General features: G+C 36.5%; 1 protein-coding gene across 2 annotated transcripts in view; it reads left to right on the forward strand.

Moving 5' to 3' along the window:
• Positions 1 to 18,949, forward strand: part of LOC136027362 (neprilysin-1-like) — a 159,578-nt gene that overhangs the window by 73,333 nt on the left and 67,296 nt on the right. For both annotated transcript variants that reach the window (XM_065704529.1, XM_065704530.1), the window contains one exon: positions 5,605 to 5,782. In XM_065704529.1, the coding sequence (XP_065560601.1) occupies positions 5,605 to 5,782 (178 nt within the window). The remainder of the gene's footprint in view (positions 1 to 5,604; positions 5,783 to 18,949) is intronic.

Here is an 18,949-nt window from a genome sequence, read left to right on the forward strand (position 1 = left end):
AGATCTGGCCGGGGTTTGAAATAAGAACTCTGAGACATGAATTCTTTCTAAATATCAAATTGCATTAAGATCCGATCACCTATTCGTAAGATAAAAATACCCCAGTTTTCACGTTCTCCAAGAATTCCGGTTTCACCCTCTAACTCCCCCAATGTCACAGGATCTGGTCAGAATTTAAAATTAGAGCTTTAAAGCACAAGATCCTTCTAAATATCAAATTTCATTAAGATCTGATCACCCTTTCGTAAGTTACAAATACCTCATTTTTCCAAATTACCCCCCTCCCCCCCTTAACTCCACCAAAGAGAGCAGATCCAGTCCGGTTATGTCAGTCACGTATCTTAGACAGGTTTTTATTCTTTCCATCCAGTTTCATCCTGATCTCTCCGCTTTCAGTATTTTCTAAGATTTCCGGTCAAACTGCCCCCCGCCCCAACGACGCTGGGTCCGGTTGAGATTTAAAATAAGAGATCTGAGTTACGAGGTCCTTCTAAATATGAAGTTTCATGAAGATCCGATCACTCCTTCGTAAATTATGAATACGTCATTTTTTCTAATTTTTCAGAATTACCCCCCCCCCCCCAATAGAGCGGATCCGTTCCAATTATGTAAATCACGTATCTAAGACTTCTGCTTATTTTTCCCACCTAGTTTCATCCCAATCTAAGCGTTTTCCATGATTTTAGGTCCCCCCAAACTCCCCCCAATGTCACCAGATCCGATCGGGATTCAAAATAAGAGCTTTGAGACACGATATCCTTCTATTATCAAATCTTATTGAGATCCGATCACTCGTTCGTAAGTTAAAAATACCTCATTTTTTCTAATTTTCAGAATTAACACCCCCCCCCCAACTACCCCAAAGAGAGCGGATCCGTTCAGGTTATGTCAATCATGTATCTAAGACTTGTGCTTATTGTCCCCACCAAGTTTCATCCCGATCACTCCACTCTAAGTGTTTTCCAAGATTTTAGCTTTCCCCCTCGCAACCCCCCCCCCAATGTCACCAGATCCGGTCAGGATTTAAAATAACAGCTCTGAGGCATGATATCCTTCCAAACATCAAATTTCATTAAGATCTGATCAACCGTTCGTAAGTTAAAAATACTTCATTTTTTCTATTTTTCCGAAATAACGCCCCCCCACTTTCCCCAGGTGGTCAAATCGCGAAAATACCTCATTTTTTCCAATTTTCAGAACCCCCCCCAACTATCCCAAAGAGAGCAGATCTATTCCAGTATGTCAGTCCTGTATCTAGGACTTGGGCTTATTTTTCCCACCAAGTTTCATCCCGATCCCTCCACTCTAAGTGTTTCCCAAGATTTTGGGTTTCCCCCTCCCAACTCCCCCCAATGTCACCAGATCCGGTCGGGATTTAAAACAAGAGCTCTTAGACACAATATCCTCCCAAGCATCAAATTTCATTAAGATCTGATGAACCTTTCGTCAGTTATACTTCCTTTTTTCTATTTTTTTTTAATTAACTGACCCCCCACTCTCCCCAGATGGTCAAATCGGGAAATTTCTATTTCTAATTTAATCTTGTCTGGTCCCTCATGCGCCTGCCAAATTTCATCGTCCTAGCTTACCTGGAAGTGTCTAAAGTAGCAAAACCAGGACCGACAGACCGACAGACAGACAGACCGACAGATTTGCGATTGCTATATGTCACTTGGTTAATACCAAGTGCCATAAAAGCCTGGTCGTTAGCTTTGATCTGTTACCTGGGGTTTTGTCACAAAGAAAACAAAGTCGAATATTAATAAGTCAAAGGGCATATTTTTGATAATGATGCCGAAACTAGTGATATCGAAGTGATAGAAAAAGTTTGATTAGTAAATTGATCATGGACAAAAAAAAAAAAAAAAAAAAAAAAAAAAAATCAACTTCTAAACCAAGAACAATATTTTTTTTAAAAGCTTCTTAAAAATGAACAATCAGCTGATTGAAGTGCATGCCGTCAGTTTTTCATACCTTAATATATTGGTGAGATATGCCAATTTGAGAATTTCTAAGAGTTGATAAATTCATTCTTATTAGACATTTTGAAAAACAAGATAGGAAAAAAGATAGAAGAAACGAGCTAAGCCCTGACTTTGTTAAAAACATAAAAAAACAAGAAAGTTTTTCAACTGAAAGTAAGGAGCAACATTAAAACTTAAAACAAGCAGAAATTATTCCTTATATGAGGGTGGTTGCCCCCTCCTTAATACCTCCCTCTTCACGCTAAAGTATTTTATTACTTTGAAAAAAGCTTCTTAGTATAATTAAATGACCTGTTGTTAAATGACCCTCAAAGAATTGAGACATAAATTCAAACTATAAATTTTGTTTAAAAATGAAAATAAAATGTTCTTTTAACATTCTTAGTTCCTAATGATAAGAACAATCAACTCTAAATATGGGATAAATGATCCTTCAATATACTTCGAAATCCAAGGCAACTGGTCATTATTGCAGACTTGGCCATTTCTCCAACGAAAGATTTAATGTGCGATAATTTTGATTAATCAAATTTTCATTTTAAAACAATCTGCTAGTAAATTTACTGTCATCAACTGTAATGCGAATTATGTTACTAGCAAATTCTTTTTGATCTGTTTTTGGTGAAATCTTTGACTTGATGATGAGCTAGTTTAGCTGACAATGTGATTTTTGATTCTGTCAGGAATTCTTTTTTTTATTAGCAGTGTCGTTAAACAATTGTATAAAACCCATTTATTGATACGTTTTATAAAAAATCGGAGCCGTCCTAGCCGAGTCGGCTGTTGCGCTGTGTGTGGGAGGGGATCCTTTGTCTGAAAGGACGTGGGTTCGAATCCCAGTATACCCAATTGTTCAGTTTGGGACGGGGGTCAGTGGCGTGACTCTGTAAGCTTAGCCAGAGTCGACCCAGCTCTAAATGGGTACCTGAAGAAATCTGGGGAAGGTAAACAGGAAGGGTGGGCGAAAGCACAGGATGGTTAACCCCCCCCCCATTGCACTTCCTCTTTGAAGGGCCAAGAAATGGAGATCAGCACCGCCGGTAGGGACTGTACAGTCTAATGCCGTATCATTTTTATTTTTAAAAAAATCGTCCTTTGGAGAAAGTTTTGCGCTGGTATCGGCGCTAAGAGCTGCACTAAGGCTGACAGAGGCAGCGTGATTGTGGCTGATAACAGAGCTCTTTTGGCATTTATTTTTTTCTCTAGCTTTATTACACGTTTAGTAATGTATTCAGATTGACCTTTGTTTTTCGGTTCATTCACGTCCTTATATTTCGACGTAAGATGCCGCTCAGTATTTTAATTATTGGTTAGTTACATTCAAACATATAGTAGATCTCAGTTTACAACCATTTTTTATATATCTTGTCTACATGTCGTGAAATATCCTCTGTTTAGCTTTTTTGTCCATGATTGTATTTTTTTAAAATAATAATCATAATTATTTTTCTAAGATAACTAAGTAGTACTTATTTAGCTGCGTAGCTGCGTCACTATTCTTCTGTTTCTGGACATGATCTAGAATTGAGAAAACGACATACCCAGCGTGCTCAATGATAGCAAAATTTGTTTTGCGAATGTCGTTGTATTCCACCTTTTATCGTTATCAGAACTTTGTCATTGAACTAAAATGTTGTCTGTATTGCTTATATTCAACTGTTTTTTTTTTTCAAAATATTCGTTTAATGTTAATGCTATTTAATCCATTTTTACATATTATACTTTTATTCGGAAATTAATATGAGTCACTTGAAATTATTATAGCGGTCTACCCACGGGTCATAGATTGCCGGTCAATTTTTTAGAATAATATTTATGTTCAAAACTTTTTAAGCATATTGAAAGATATCCTAGAGTGTTGTATAGGTAAAAGTTGATTTGTATACTTGCTCTTTTGGGATATAAAAAGGAGAATAAGTTTCTAGGCCCTCAGTACCATTTCACCCTATTTTGGATCCTCTTTTTAAGGGGCACCGTATTCCCGAAATACAGTTTTCTTGTGCCCTGGAATCCGCTTGACACAGGAACTTACGGTTTTAAGTTTCATCTGTTCAGAAAAAAAGTTTGTTGTATTTTTGGGGCCCAATCTTAGGGTAAACTGACCTTTTTTGTGAATTGGAATTCTTTGATATTAAAATTTTAGATACGGGGTCAATAAATAAAAAAAACTTTTGCCCATTTTTGGGGGGTTTGCATCCCATTCTATATTTTTTTGGTACATTAGGGTCCACCTCACCAAGGAACTTACTGGTGGAAGCTTGTTCGGGATAAATGGCTTTTAGCCCCATTCTGGCTCTCTTCAGAGGAACCAATGTTTTTTTCTATTTTCTTTTTGGTATTAAAATTTTCTTGATCCTAGAACTCAAAGATAAAAGTTACTTTTTAGAAAGAATAGTTTTGACCCTTTTTGGTCCCATTTTTAGAAGGAGACCCCAAACTAACTGGCTAATGTAAAGGTCCTCTGAAAACTTTACCCTCTAAACATAAATTTTGGTTTCCTTAGCCCAATCAACAATCCTTGAATGATTTGAGTAAACTGGATAAACGGTCTTTTGGACTATATCAAACCGTTCAGAAGAATAAGTTTTGACCCTGTTCCGGGCCCTGTTTTCGCGTGAACCAAGTTTTTTCTAATTTGACTTCTGCATTGCAGTCTTCTATTCGAAAGACTTAAGGATAAAAGTTTCAAGCCGATCGTAAAAAAGGAGTCTATGGTCCTTTTCGGGACTCGAAACATTTTTTTACTCATTCCTGGGCCCTGTAACATTCTCCTCCTCCCAATAAAATATTTAGTTCTCTTGACCCAGAGAATAATCCCTGAAAGGTCTTAAGCCGAACTTGCCTGCCATGACAATGAACAAAGAAATGAAACTCAATGAAGAAACAAAGAAAACGAGACGACGACCAGTTTTTTCTACTGGCTGTAGTCTAGTTTTGTTTGTTTCTTTATTGAGTTTTATCTCTTTGTTCTTCGAGAACGACCCCTGAAAGTTTTGAACCAAGCTCCCTAGATAGAACAAATCCCACTTTTTACCCTTTAATAGCTCTCTTAGAACAATTGACGATTTGCATAATTTACGGTCCATACTCAGGGGCTGTGGGGAAAATGTCGTTCCTAGAGGCAAATTATTAAACCCTTCAACAATCTTAACAAAAGGACTATCAAAAGGTTGATCGTTTATCATGGGACGCTTCGGAAGGCTGGGTGACAAAAATAGACCAATATCTTTCGACTCTTGAAATTGGTGCTAGATATTTGAGTTTTCATCCAATTAGTCCCCTTTCAAGTTTTTACAGCCACCCCTTTTATGTAAAGCGGTCGTAAAAAAAGAAAACTACATTGGGGGCACATGGGTATTATACTACTTTATATCACCTGCCTGTAGGAAAAACTATCAAGTACGTATTATCTCAAAGGCTTCTGTATATGTTGAAATTATAGCATCATTTATTTCTGCATTTGACATGATTAATTTCACAGGCCATCGTTCATAGCGATCTTCAGTTTCTGACATAAAATCAAAAATAGTGAGAACAATTTGTGGTTTTTATCATCCAAAGTAAATTAAGATGACTGAACTTCTCTTCAATCACTTTTAGCGTTTGCTTTTCCTTTTAGTTTCCACCCGAAAGCGCGTAAATCTGATAGTGATCAGACAGATCGAGCGAAGAACCGAAAGAACATGAAAGCCTATAAGCATTTGATAGAAGAAACTCTTCTTTTTCTAAGCAAAGGAAGGCGAGACCTTTTAGGTGATGTGGAAGAACTGCTGCTCTTTGAAGCTCACTTAGCAAAGGTATGAGCCCACTGTTTGTTTATCATGCCAATCGGAATGAGAAAAATGTTAATATAAAGTTTATCAAATGGAAAGCTAGAGCTTATAATAAAAATACGAGATTAACCTATATGATGAGCAAAAAGGGTCTATTTAGACTGTTTACAAACATATTTATTCATTTATCTTTCTATTGTTCTAAAATACTAGCATCTGCCTAACTCTTTTGAGCAAAAATTGAAGTATTTAAGCTTTCTGTCAATTTGATTATAAGCTTTCACTTTTGTATATTTACAAATACTTATTTTTAAAATTATGTAGAATCGAACAAATGCATATGGAATTTTGACCCACATCTAAACGAAAACTTTGTGTAAATTAAAAAGTTCATGGTAACGAACTATGATTAAGGAGCAATTTTTTTACAGCGTGAATCTTGATGTACATATACACAGAAAGGGGTAGGGGAGGTTTTGAGGACCCAAATTGAGGTAGATTCTAAGAATCCTCCTCCCTGACTAAGTTTTGGAAAGCTTGAATAAGCTGATCTTAATATATATTTTAGTATTTCTGAACTCTCTCCAAATTCTGAACTCTTCTCTTCTCCTGAATTCGAATGACTAAATGAAAAGATGTTAGTTTTTCGAGGAATTAGTCATTTGCTCAAAATCTGGCCCTTTCGAGTGACATACAAAGTTTTTTTTGTGGTTGCATTTACTGCTAGGAACCAAAATGCTTATCCACAAACATGCGATTATGAAAAGCAACCTTATATGGTCTTTTTTCTTCCTCAAAATTGGTTTTCCATTGGCAGGCCTCTTGATTGAGAAGCTAGGGTGCGAAAGTGGGTTCAACTGAGATAAAGTATATCCCTGGTAACGTATTGCTACAACCAGTAATATTTAAGCACAATAGGTCGTCTGATGCCCGTCTAACCAAGCAAGTGAACATTTTATATAAAGAAAGGTATTTTGTCAAACAGTAGGTGGTAAAGAGCTGTAAGTAAGGAGTTTCTCAGGCTAATGGTAACCAAAACTCTAAAGGAAGTTTTGCATCAATATAAACGGCTTTTTATGTTGATTATAAATATGTATAACTCGTTAAATGCAAAATTTCCCACCAAAAGCTACGAACCTGAGAATATTGGTCAGATTTTGGAAAAAGGGGAAAACACCCCCAACGGGCGAGTGGCCTTGATGAAAATTACACTATCAAATTCAACTTTCCAGAGACCTCTGACGCAGAGGTTTGAAGCTTCTGTCTTCAAAATCTTAAATTTTGTGTTTTTCTCGAGAAGAAGGATCAAAGATATTTGTTTATTTTTTTTCTTCGAGGATGATCGTATCGAAATCTTGCGAAGACTTTTTTTTAATGGAAAATTCAAAACCTTGTGCTCTTTTCAAGTAACAGAAATATTGTGCCAATGGCGACAAGGGTGTAAAAACCACCCAAATAAAAATTCTTAGGGAGCTAGTCAATTAAAATTATAAAAAAAAAATATATAATGAGCTTTCCCCTCTTTAAGGCACTCTTTACCACCCCACGATGGTGCATTCGTTCCTAAAGATGGACGTAGTCCGTGCAAAATAAACATTTAAAATTGATATATATTTTAAAGTTTTAGACTAAACTCATTCATTTGAAGCTTGAAAAAAATTATATACTCTGGTGTATAATTGTCCAACAGGTATTACGGAGGAGGGTTGAGGAAGTTTTGCATGCGGGGAGGGGGTGAGTCTTCCTGAGGCATAAAAAAGTGCGTTTTTACGTTCAAATATTATAACTCTCCTTGAGAATTAAGAAAAATATGGATGGAGGTTTAGAGGGAGGCGTATAGAAACTAGTTCCTAATTTCCTGTCATTCACAGGAATGTTTTTTACTAAGCCTATACAAGGTGATAGATCACCTCTCATTTTATTTTTTTTTCTATGGAGAGTAAAAATTCCATTCATATGCTTACTGGTCGAAAAGGTAGAGAAAAAGGTATTGCGAGTGCCACTAGGGAATTTCTTAGGGGTACAGGGTGAGTGCTACCGGGCTTTTGTTATTTTTCTGTTTATATAGATTTTTCAACATCTTCTTGTTTCCCAAGGTAGTGTGCCCCCTAGCCTTCCTGGCTGCATCCATGGGAGACATCCCCATAAAACAGATCTTCGAAGAACTCTTTTTGAAAACTTTGAAAATGATTACCTGAATACATATTTTGATATTTCAGATCAACCTCCTAATAAATATTTGGAAGGGACCCACATTTCAGGCATCAATATCGTTCTTGAAGCATTATTGTACGAATATTAAATTCGAATGCCAAAATGGGATTTGAAGTAGAAACTAGTAACCTCCCTCAAATTTAAAAGAATCACGGATCAAACAGTTTATAATAATAAACAATAAGCAAAGAGTGACTCTTGTCAATAGAAGCCGAAACACTGAAAAGCGAAGTTTTTATGACAGTTTAACAAAAAAAAAAATCCATAGTTTATACTAGGTGTATTATGCAGAATTTATTAGCCTTAAAGTTGCTCGTCATTGGTATCATCACATAAAATCTGCATTATCAAACAGTTCGTATTAAAAAAACTGTAAGTAAGGAATGACTCGGCTGAATAGTAACCGAAACTTTAAAAATCGGTATTTTAACATCAATAGATACATCAAAAGAATCAATATTTTTACAGCCCTATAGAACTTTAGTGTTAAGAGCGAAGGGTTTAGATACATCAAAAGTTACGAGCCTGAGCAAATTTGTCAGGTTCTTATGGCACTTGGTATCTTACAAAGTGACATATAGCGATCGCAAATTTTGTCGGTCGGTCGGTCTGTCAGTGCCGGTTTTGCTAGATTAGGCACTTCCAGGTAAGCTAGGACGACCAAATTTGGCAGGCGTATCAGGAATCAGAATTACAATCTAAATTAGAGATTTTAATTTCCCCGATTCCACTATCTGGGGGTGGGGAGTGGGGGGACGGTTAAATTGGAAAAAATTAGAAAAAAATAGGTTTTTAACTTACGAACGGGTGACCGGATCTTAATGAAATTTGATATTTAGAAGGAAATCATGTCTCAGAACTCTTATTTTAAATCCCGACCTGATCCGGTGACATTGGGGGGGGGATTAGGGGGGACCTAATATCTTGGAAAACACTTATAGTGGAGGGATCGGGATGAAACTTGGTAGGAAAAATAAGCAGAAGTCCTGGATACGTGATTGATATAACCGGAACGGATCCGCTCTCTTTGGGGGAGTTAGGGGGGGGGGTTAATTCTAAAAAAATTAGAAAAAATGAGGTATTTTTAAATTACGAAGGAGTGATCGGATCTTAATAAAATTTCGTATTTAGAAGGACCTCGTAACTTAGATCTCGTAACGTAAATCCCGACCGGATCCAATGTCATCGGGGGGGGGGGGAGTTGGGGGGATCGGAAATCTTTGAGAACGCTTAAAGCGGAGAGGTCAGGATGAAACTTGGTGGGAAGAATTAGCACAAGTCCAAGATACGTGACTAACATGAACGGACTGGATCTGTTCTCTTTGGTGGAGTTGGGGGGGGGGTAATTCGGAAAAATTAGAAAAAATGAGGTATTTGTAACTTACGAACGGTGATCAGATCTTAGTGAAATTTGATATTTAGAAGGATCTTGTTTTTTAAAGCTCTCATTTTAGATACCGACCAGATCTGGCGACATTGGGGGGAGTTGGAGGGGGAAGCCGGAATTCTTGGAAAACGTGAAAATTGAGGTATCTTTATCTTACGAATGAGTGATCGAATCTTAATAAAACTTGATATATAGAAGGATCTTATGTCTCAGATGCTACATTTTCAATTCAAATCGGATCCGGGGCATAGTGGGTTGTGGGGGCGGTGAAACAGAAATCTTGGAAACCGGAATTCTTAGAAAACGCTTAGAGTGGAGAGATCGGGACGAAACTTGATGGGAAGAATAAGCACAAGTTATAGATACGCGATTAACATAATTGGAACGAATCCGTTCTCTTTGGGCACCTGGGGGTGTTAATTTGGAAAAATTAGAAAAATTGAGGTATTTTTAACTTAAGAACGGGTGACCGGGTCTTAATGAAATTTGATATTTAGAAGGAACCCATGTCTCAGAGCTTTTGTTTCAAATCATATATATATATATATATATATATATATATATATATATATATATATATATATATATATATATATATATATATATATATATATATATATATATATATATATATATATATATATATATATATATATATATATATATATATATATATATATATATATATATATATATATATATATATATATATATATATATATATATATATATATATATATATATATATATATATATATATATATATATATATATATATATATATATATATATATATATATATATATATATATATACTAGCTGGGTCCTGGCGGCCTTGCCACCGGTCCCCGCGGGGCCCAGCATGGCACGCGGCAGATTTCTATATATGGATTCTCATCGTCCCTTGTGTTCTAACCGCAGACAGTGCTGGGTCCCGGCGGTTTCGTCGCTGGACCCCATCATGGCACGCGGCAGGCTTCTATATATGGATTCTCATTGTCCCTTGGGTTCTAACCACAGACAGTGCTGGATCCCTGCGGCTTTGCCACCGGTTCCCGTTGGGCCCAGCATGGCACACGGCAGGCTTCTATATTTGGTTTCTCATTGTCCCTTGTGTTCTGGGTCCTGGCAACGCTATGTCATTTTTGGATCGAATTGATGACGTAAATTGGTTTAGTTTTCTGTTTTAAGGTTTCGAATTGCTTTAATTCATTGTCAAAATATATAGAAATATTTGTGCAATCACCAGTTTTTTACATTTTAAGCAATTCAATAATAATTTCTTTTTGACGTTAATTGACACTTTGACAAATTTTCTTTGAGCAGCAAGCATTCTAAACTTCAACAATTTCTACTAAACTTCAAAATTTTGGTTTTCGTTTTTAAGGTTTCGAATTGCTTTAATCCATTGTCAAACTATATTCAAATATTTGTGCAATCACAAGTTTTTTATATTTTAAGCAATTTAATAAAATTTAAAAAGAGCCTCAATTTTTTGAACCGAAGGGGCCAATGATTAAAATAAAAATGCAATGCAATGCAATACGAAGAGGACTACTCCCTGCTAAACCCGCTCTTTACACTAAAGCTCGTTTTTTCTCCAATACTTTAGGAACGACTGCTGAAGCACTGAAGAGCACTGAAGAGCAATAGGAATGGGATAAAATGTATATTCTATGTTTCCTTAACAATGGAAAATTTCATTAATATGGATATGCTTTAAACTCTAACATTTTTAGCCAAATTTTGAAAAAAAAAAATGTAAATAAACCCTTGCAGTTACCTATTAACTACATTTGTTCAACTCGCAAATGCTTCAGCGTAGTTTTACAAAAGTTTAGAGTAAAGAGTGGAGGAGGAGGATGATTAGGGGGAAGCCCCCCTCAAATCTCTCCCTTTTCTATTCTGCTTAATCTTCAATATCGTTATTTAATTTCATTGGTACAAAACTTGGGTTAGTATATCATTTCTAGTATCAAACGATGTTTAACATTTTGCTGCACTCGTGAATGTAAATACGTTGTGACTGCATTCATTTAGAAATGTTATGATAAAGGAGATAAGTCTGCCTTGACGTTTTATATGCCATAACGTACAGTGACAACAACAATACATTTTTTTTTTCAAGCTCGTTTAACAAATTTATAAATAATGCTCCTCCACATGAACGGGTAATACAAATTATGCACAAATGGAACCATCATTGACACAGAGAAATCACTTATGGGCACTAAACTGGTTCCTCAAACTCTTGAATTTGAGGGTATCAAATAGCCATCAGGTGAAAATTTCAAAATAGCAAGTCGGATAAAAATTATTTAAAATCCCGTTCTGAGCTTTCCAGTTTTAAAGGTATTACTGCAACGCAGGGATAGGGGGGGGGGGGGTAGTGGCATGCTTGAAATTCCAAAAAGGGAACTTTGTTCACTTTTGTTCTAATTTCTTAGGAACGACTGCTCAACCATAAAGGCCGTTGATTTGGATTACAAATATTTTTACAGGACTATAGAACTTCAATGTTAAGAGGGAAGGGTTTAGAAGGGGCAGCCCCCCTTGTATACGGAATAATTTCTGTTCATTTTTAAGTTCTAGGATTTTTTTTTAATGTAAGAGTGTATACGAAGCTTATATGATGGCATTAAATAGCTTTTGAAATTTACCAAACTACCATCTTCTTTGGTCATTACTGGCAAATTTGGGCATTAAAAATGTGATTAACTAAGGTACAATGTCCTTATAATAAACTTTCTTAGTGACCAGTGGAGAGATCGGAACTCATCGATGTTTCCAATTCTGTATATATTTAATAAATGTCCCGGATAATCAACCTATTCCATTACAAGCTTCACAGGATGCTCATTCTTTCAAGGGCATTTATGAACGAGTGGCTGGAAAAGTCTTTTGTGACTGTATCTTCTTTTCAGTTTTCTTTCTATATGTTCCCCAATTAATTCCACTTTTTCATTATCCTTTAACCCTCTTCCTGACCAGTTATGGAATGAAATTAATCATCCATACTTTTGCCCAAACCCAGGGAATACGTACTCTCATGGTCGGCCTCTTCACAAAAGTTGGGTTTCCAGTACTGAAACATTAAGTCAGAATTATTTGTAAATTCTGATTTTGTATTTACGTAAGAAAAAATCAAACCTTGTGGTTCCTCCAGCTGCACAAGCATAGGATTCGGCAGCCAAAGTAATGGGTGAAAATGCTTTTTAATTGGTAAAATTAACGTTTTTACTTTGTTGAAATTGACACAACATCAAAGGAAAGTAAATTTAAAGGGAAGAAAGAAAAATAATATTACTACCACTGCTACTACTAAAAACTAACTGTAGCACTAAGGTCGCTGAGGCAACTATGCACGCTCCTCTTCCATCCCAATTTATTCAAAGCCTCCTTATGTATAGCCTGAAAAGTAGCTCCCATATCCCTCAAATCTTTCCTTACGAAATTTTCCCATCCTATCCAGGGATGACCTGCTTTTTGTGTGGCCCTAGATGGCTGGCTGACAAGGACAATTTTAAGCAATCTGTCATCCTTCATCCACAGAACGTGTCCTAGCCATCCCAACGTTTCTCTCATTATAGCCCCAGAAGGCGAGATTGAACCACATTTTTGTACAGCCTTCTGTTTAAGGTACGGTCAGCCAGACATGTACCCAAAATAATTAGTAACCTATTTCTCTGGAAAAAATCTAATAAATCCTCCTTTTTCTTTCGGAGTGCCCACGCTGAAGAACTATACTTGGTCGCTTTCATCGCTGATGCTTTCAATATTCTAATCTTTGGTTCGCAGACTTATCTTCATAAGAGATAAGTCTTCTTGCACACGCTTCTCAACTGTAAGAACCCACTCGATGTCTTGGCTATTTTAGTCTCTGCAAGTAAAGAGCGACATTCAAACTTTAGACGAACAGAAGTTATTCCGTACATAAAAGGGGTTTTCCCTCTTCAACGCCTCGCTCTTAATTTATTCTTAGCCATTTAGCAACCAAAAACATGCAGTTTTGAAACTTATTTTAATAATTTGGAATGGGCTTGACTCTCGTTTACGTCTAGGCTTGATTTATTTCTATTTCTTAGGTTTTTTTTTGTCCGATCTAATGGAATAGCCTTAATATAAAGAATGCTAATTTCTATTGCTGTGGTTTGAAACCAGGGTGAGTTATTTTGAATATAGTCACGTTTAGAGGCTTGTACATCCTTTTCACTTTTGAGTGAGCAGGGACTCAGCTCTCCAAAAAGCACTTGGGGTGTGTCAGGCTCTTGACCTTCACCCTGTTAATGGAGCTGGTATTTATGTTTGAGTAGGATGAAAAAATCATTATTAAATATATCAGTGTGGGGATAATCTAGACGCGAGAATACATTTTCTCGAAAATCTCTCTTTTGTTAATTAAATTAAAAAAAACAGGTTTTTTGGCTCTTTCTCCCAATTCTACTTTTTAAAACAGTAAAAACCTTTAGCGTAAAGAGCGGGGCGATGAGGAGGGAACAGCCCCTTCCATATACGGAGTAATTTCTGTTTGTTTTAAGTTTTAATATCGCTCCTTACTTTTAGTTAAAAAACCTATTTTTGGAATTGGCTCTCCGCATATGAATAATTAAAATGAAATTTGCATATTAATGTATTTTTATGGCTAAATGGCTTTCTCACAGTTTGGGCTATTTTGAGAAAAAAGGAGGGGGGGGGGGTAGGCCTAGTTTACCCTCCAATTTTTTGGTTATTTAAAAAGCCAACTAAAACTTTTAATTTTTTACGAACGTTTTTATTAGTAAAAATATTCGTAACTTACGAATTAACTTACGTAACGAACTTCTATATTCGTATGTTTTTATTTTGTATATGAGGGGGGTTCATCCCCTCGTCAATACCTCGCTCTTTACACTAAAGCTTAAATTTTGTCCCAATTCCATAAGAATGAAACCTGAAAATTACTTTAGCGTAAAGAGCGAGGTATTAGGAGGAGGTGAGCCCCTCATATGCGTAATAATTTCTGTTCTTTTTAAGCTTTAATGCTTCTCCTTACTTTTAGTTTAAAAAACCTTTTCATATTTATTTTTTCATTGTTCTTTAAAAACATGCTAAAAAATCCTGCGCCCCCTTCATGGAAATTTTCTTCCCCCATGATAATTCCTCCCGGAAAGTTCCCCCCACGCATAACCCCCTCCCCTCAACCCCTCTCCCAACCAACAAATCCCCCTGAAAGCGTCTGTACACCTCCCATTAACCATTACTACAAGTAAACACTGGTCAAAGTTTGTAACTTGCGGCCCCTCCCACAGGGACTGTGGGTGAGTAAGTCGTCCCCAAAGACATAGTTATTAGTTTTTTTTGACTATACTGAATAAAATGGCTATCTCAGAATTTTGATCCGGTGACTTTGGGAAAAAAATGAGCGTGGGAGGTGCCCTCCAATTTTTTTGGTTACTTAAAAAGGGCACTAGAACTTTCAATTTCCGTTAGAATGAGCTCTCTCACGACATTCTAGGACCACTGGGTCGATACGATCACCCTTGGAAAGAAAAAAAAAAAAAAAAAAAAAATAAAACAAAAAAAAAAACAAACTAAACACGCATCCGTGATCTGTCTTGTGGCAAAAAAATGCAAAATTCCGAGCTTGAAACTTCTACTGTGGGGTTCTCTGATACGCTGAATCTGATGGTGTGGTTTTCGTTAAGATTCTATGACTTTAAGGGTGTTTTCCCATATTTTCTAAAATAAGGCAAATTTTCTCAGTTAACTTTTGATGGGCAAGTCTAAACTTAATGAAACTTATATATTTGAAATCAGCATTAAAATGCGATTCTTTTGATGCAACTATTGTTATAAAAACTCCGTTTACTTAGAGTTCGGCCACTATTGAGCCGGGTCGCTCCTTACTACAGTTCGTTACCACGAGCTGTTTGATTATTTTTTAAATACATTCAGGAAATGCAAATTTAGTAGACACAGGCTACCTTTTATCAAATTTGAAAGTTCTTTAAGGAAGCTAAACTGCATGACATAATACCGTTTTGTAAACGCTTCAGAATTTGATAAGAACAAGTAAAATCCAGACTATTGGCGTTTCATTTGAAATCCTGGCATATAAACTGGAAATCTCTCAGATTCCCTTGTAATCTTTCTTTTATTAGAGATAGTTTTCTATGACGGCCTATTTTTCCGATCAATTTGCTCCATAAGGCTATTGAAAATAAGAGCAGAGAAGAAAAAAATGACCTGCCAAATCTTAGAATAAGCCTAGTGACTAGTCTGTAGCTTTATCTTAATAGTATATTATCCAAGTCCCATTTAGTTTTCTAAAGAGATTTTGTGAGTTTCTCAAATAGATATCCTTGAAGATGAATAAAGAACGGTTTTATCAAAGTGGACTAGTTAATTCCTTTGAAGAAAAAATGAATATTTGGAGGTTATAAGTTTGGAGGTAAGGAGGTAATGTTATAAGTATATAAATAGGATTTAAGTATATAACGCTTTTCATAGTAGGGTCATTCGTTGTTAGTAAAAATGGACGCCATTAGGGTTTGAGCGTTTGAAACTTGAGCCATTCATTGAAAAAAAATTCAACATGAAAGTAGGCCTGATGCGCGATTTTGAAACATAAACGGACAACAGACATTCTGTATGTGAGAAATGTTTCCCCCTCTTCAGTTCCCCATCTCTAACACAAATGTTTTATTAGTGATACACTGAAAAAAAATTTATTGCAACAAACATAGTTTTCGAGTAATTGCAAATGTTTATTTACCGGTAAACCTTTCAAAATGCTGCAAGGATTTTTTTTTGCAGCAAAAAAAAAACAAAAAACAAGAGCTAAGAGCTCGTATGGCACTTGTGACGAGGCCAGAAGAGCTAAGAGAAAAGAGCTCATATGGTATGATCTCTAAAAAAATTCTACGAATCAATAGATTGATTTAAAAGGAAAATCAGAGGCTTAATGCCGGTCGGAATTTAAAATAAGAGCTCTGAGTCACGATGTCCTTCTAAATATCAAAATTATTAGATCCGATCACCCACTCGTAAGTTATAGATACCTCATTTTTTCTAATTTTTCCTCTCCCTTTGGCCCCCCAGATGGTCGAATCTGGGAAAACGACTTTATCAAGTCAATTTGTAAAGCTCCCTGACACGCCTACCAATTTTCATCGTCCTAGCACTTCCAGAAGTACTAAACTCGCCAAAGCACTGAACCCCTTCCCCAACTCCCACAAAAAGAGCGAATCCAGTACGGTTACGTCAATCACGTATCTACTACATTTGCTTATTCTATCCACCAAGCTTAATCCCGATTCCTCTAAGCGTTTTCGAAGATTTCCGACCTCCCCCTCCAACTCCCTTCAATGTCAACAGATCTGGTGGAGATTTAAAATAAAAGCTCTGAGACATATATTTCTTCTAAATATCAAATTTCATTAAGATCCGGTCACCCATTCTCAAGTTAAAAATACCTCAATTTTTCTAATTTTTCCAAATAACAGCCCCAAGCTCCTCCAAAGAGAAAGGATCCGTTCCAATTATGAATAATCACGGATCTAGAACTTGTACTTTTTCTTCCCATCAAGTTTCATCCTGATCTCTCACTCTAAGCGTTTTCCAAGATTTCTGTTTCCCTCCTCCAACCCCCTGTGTCCCCGGATTCAATTGGAGTCGAAAATGGAGCATATGAGACATAAGATCTTCCTACACATCAAGTTAAATTAAGATCCGATCACCTGTTCGTAAGATAAAAACACCCCAATTTTCACGTTTTCCAAGAATTCCAGTTTCCCCCTCCAACTCCCCCCAATGTCACAAAATCTGGTCGGGATTTAAAGTAAAAGTTTTAAAGCACGAGATCCTTCTCAATATCAAATTTCATTAAGATCTGATCATCCGTTCGTAAGTTACAAATACCTCATTTTCCGAATTACCCCCCCTCCCCCCAGCTCCACCAAAGAGAACGGATCCAGTCCGGTTATGTCAGTCACGTATCTTAGACTTGTTTTTATTCTTCCCATCCAGTTTCATCCTGATCTCTCAGCTTTAAGTATTTTCTAAGATTTCCGCCCCCCCCCCAATGACGCTGGATCCGGTTAATATTTAAAATAAGAGATCTGAGTTACGAGATCCATCTAAATATGAAGTTTCATGAAGATCAGATCACCCCTTCGTAAGTTAAAAATACGTCATTTTTTCTAATTTTTCAGAATTACCCCCTCCCCAATTCCCCAAATAGAGCCGATCCGTTCCAATTATGTCAATCACGTATCCAAGACTTCTGCTTATTTTCCCCGCCAAGTTTCATCCCGATCCCTGCACTCTAAGCGTTTTCCATGATTTTATGCTCTCCCCCAAACTCCCCGCAGTGTCACCAGATCCGGTCGGGATTTAAAATAATAGCTTTGAGACGCGATATCCTTCTAAATATCAAATTTCATTAAGATCCAATGACCCGTTCGTAAGTTAAAAATACCTAATTTTTCCAATTTTCAAAATTAACCCCCCCCCCCCAACTACCCCAAAGAGAGCGGATCTATTCCAGTATGTCAGTCATGTATCTAGGACTTGTGCTTATTTTTCCCACCAAGTTTCATCCCGATCCCTCCACTCTAAGTGTTTTCCAAGATTTTAGGTTTCCCCCTCCCAACTCCCCCCAATGTCACCAGATCCGGTCGGGATTTAAAACAAGAGCTCTGAAACATAATATCCTTCCAAGCATCAAATTTCATTAAGATCTGATGAACCGTTCGTAAGTTAAAAATACTTCATTTTTTCTACTTCTTTTCGAATTAACCGGCCCCCTACTCCCCCCAGATGGTCAAATCAGGAAAAATCTATTTCTTCTTTAATCTGGTCCGGTCCCTGATACACCTGCTAAATTCCATCGTCCTAGCTTACCTGGAAGTGCCTAAAGTAGCAAAACCGGGACCGACAGACAGACCGACAGAATTTGCGATTGCTATATGTCATTTGGTTAATACCAAGTGCCATAAAAACAGACTTCTGTTTTTTTTTTGCGTTTAGTATGAGCGTCTTGAGGCGCTGGGAAAATAATTTTCATTCCATTCCAATATCTCTTGCGTTTGAGTATTCGCTTTAGGAGGAGTGCAGGGAAGAAGGTAACTTTAGCGCACAGAGTAGGAGTTGAAAAAAAAATGCATATAAAGTGGAGATATAAAGACATAAAAAATACATTTCACAAATATTACCGTATATTGCAATCATTTTCAAACAATTGCCATTGGATGAGTTTCATGCATTTTAGAGATACTTTCGTTTATTTTAATAAAGGATTTGATAAAAGTAGTACGGTGTGGTTAAAAAGAAGTAACCCACTTCTGATACTTCCGTAACAAATGAACATTATAAGAAATAAATTTTGGGCTTCAGGCAGAAGGCTCGAACACTAGCCCATGCAAAAAAAAGGGTCACAGTACGGACAAGTCTAATGCCGTATCCTTTACCTTTTTTTTATATACATAAACATATATATATATATATATATATATATATATATATATATATATATATATATATATATATATATATATATACATTTATTTAGCACCCAATTCATGAGCTTTCGGTTAAAAGTCAAAAGTAGT

This window comes from Artemia franciscana, chromosome 5 (assembly GCF_032884065.1).
Source record: "Artemia franciscana chromosome 5, ASM3288406v1, whole genome shotgun sequence".
Lineage (NCBI taxonomy): Eukaryota > Metazoa > Arthropoda > Branchiopoda > Anostraca > Artemiidae > Artemia > Artemia franciscana.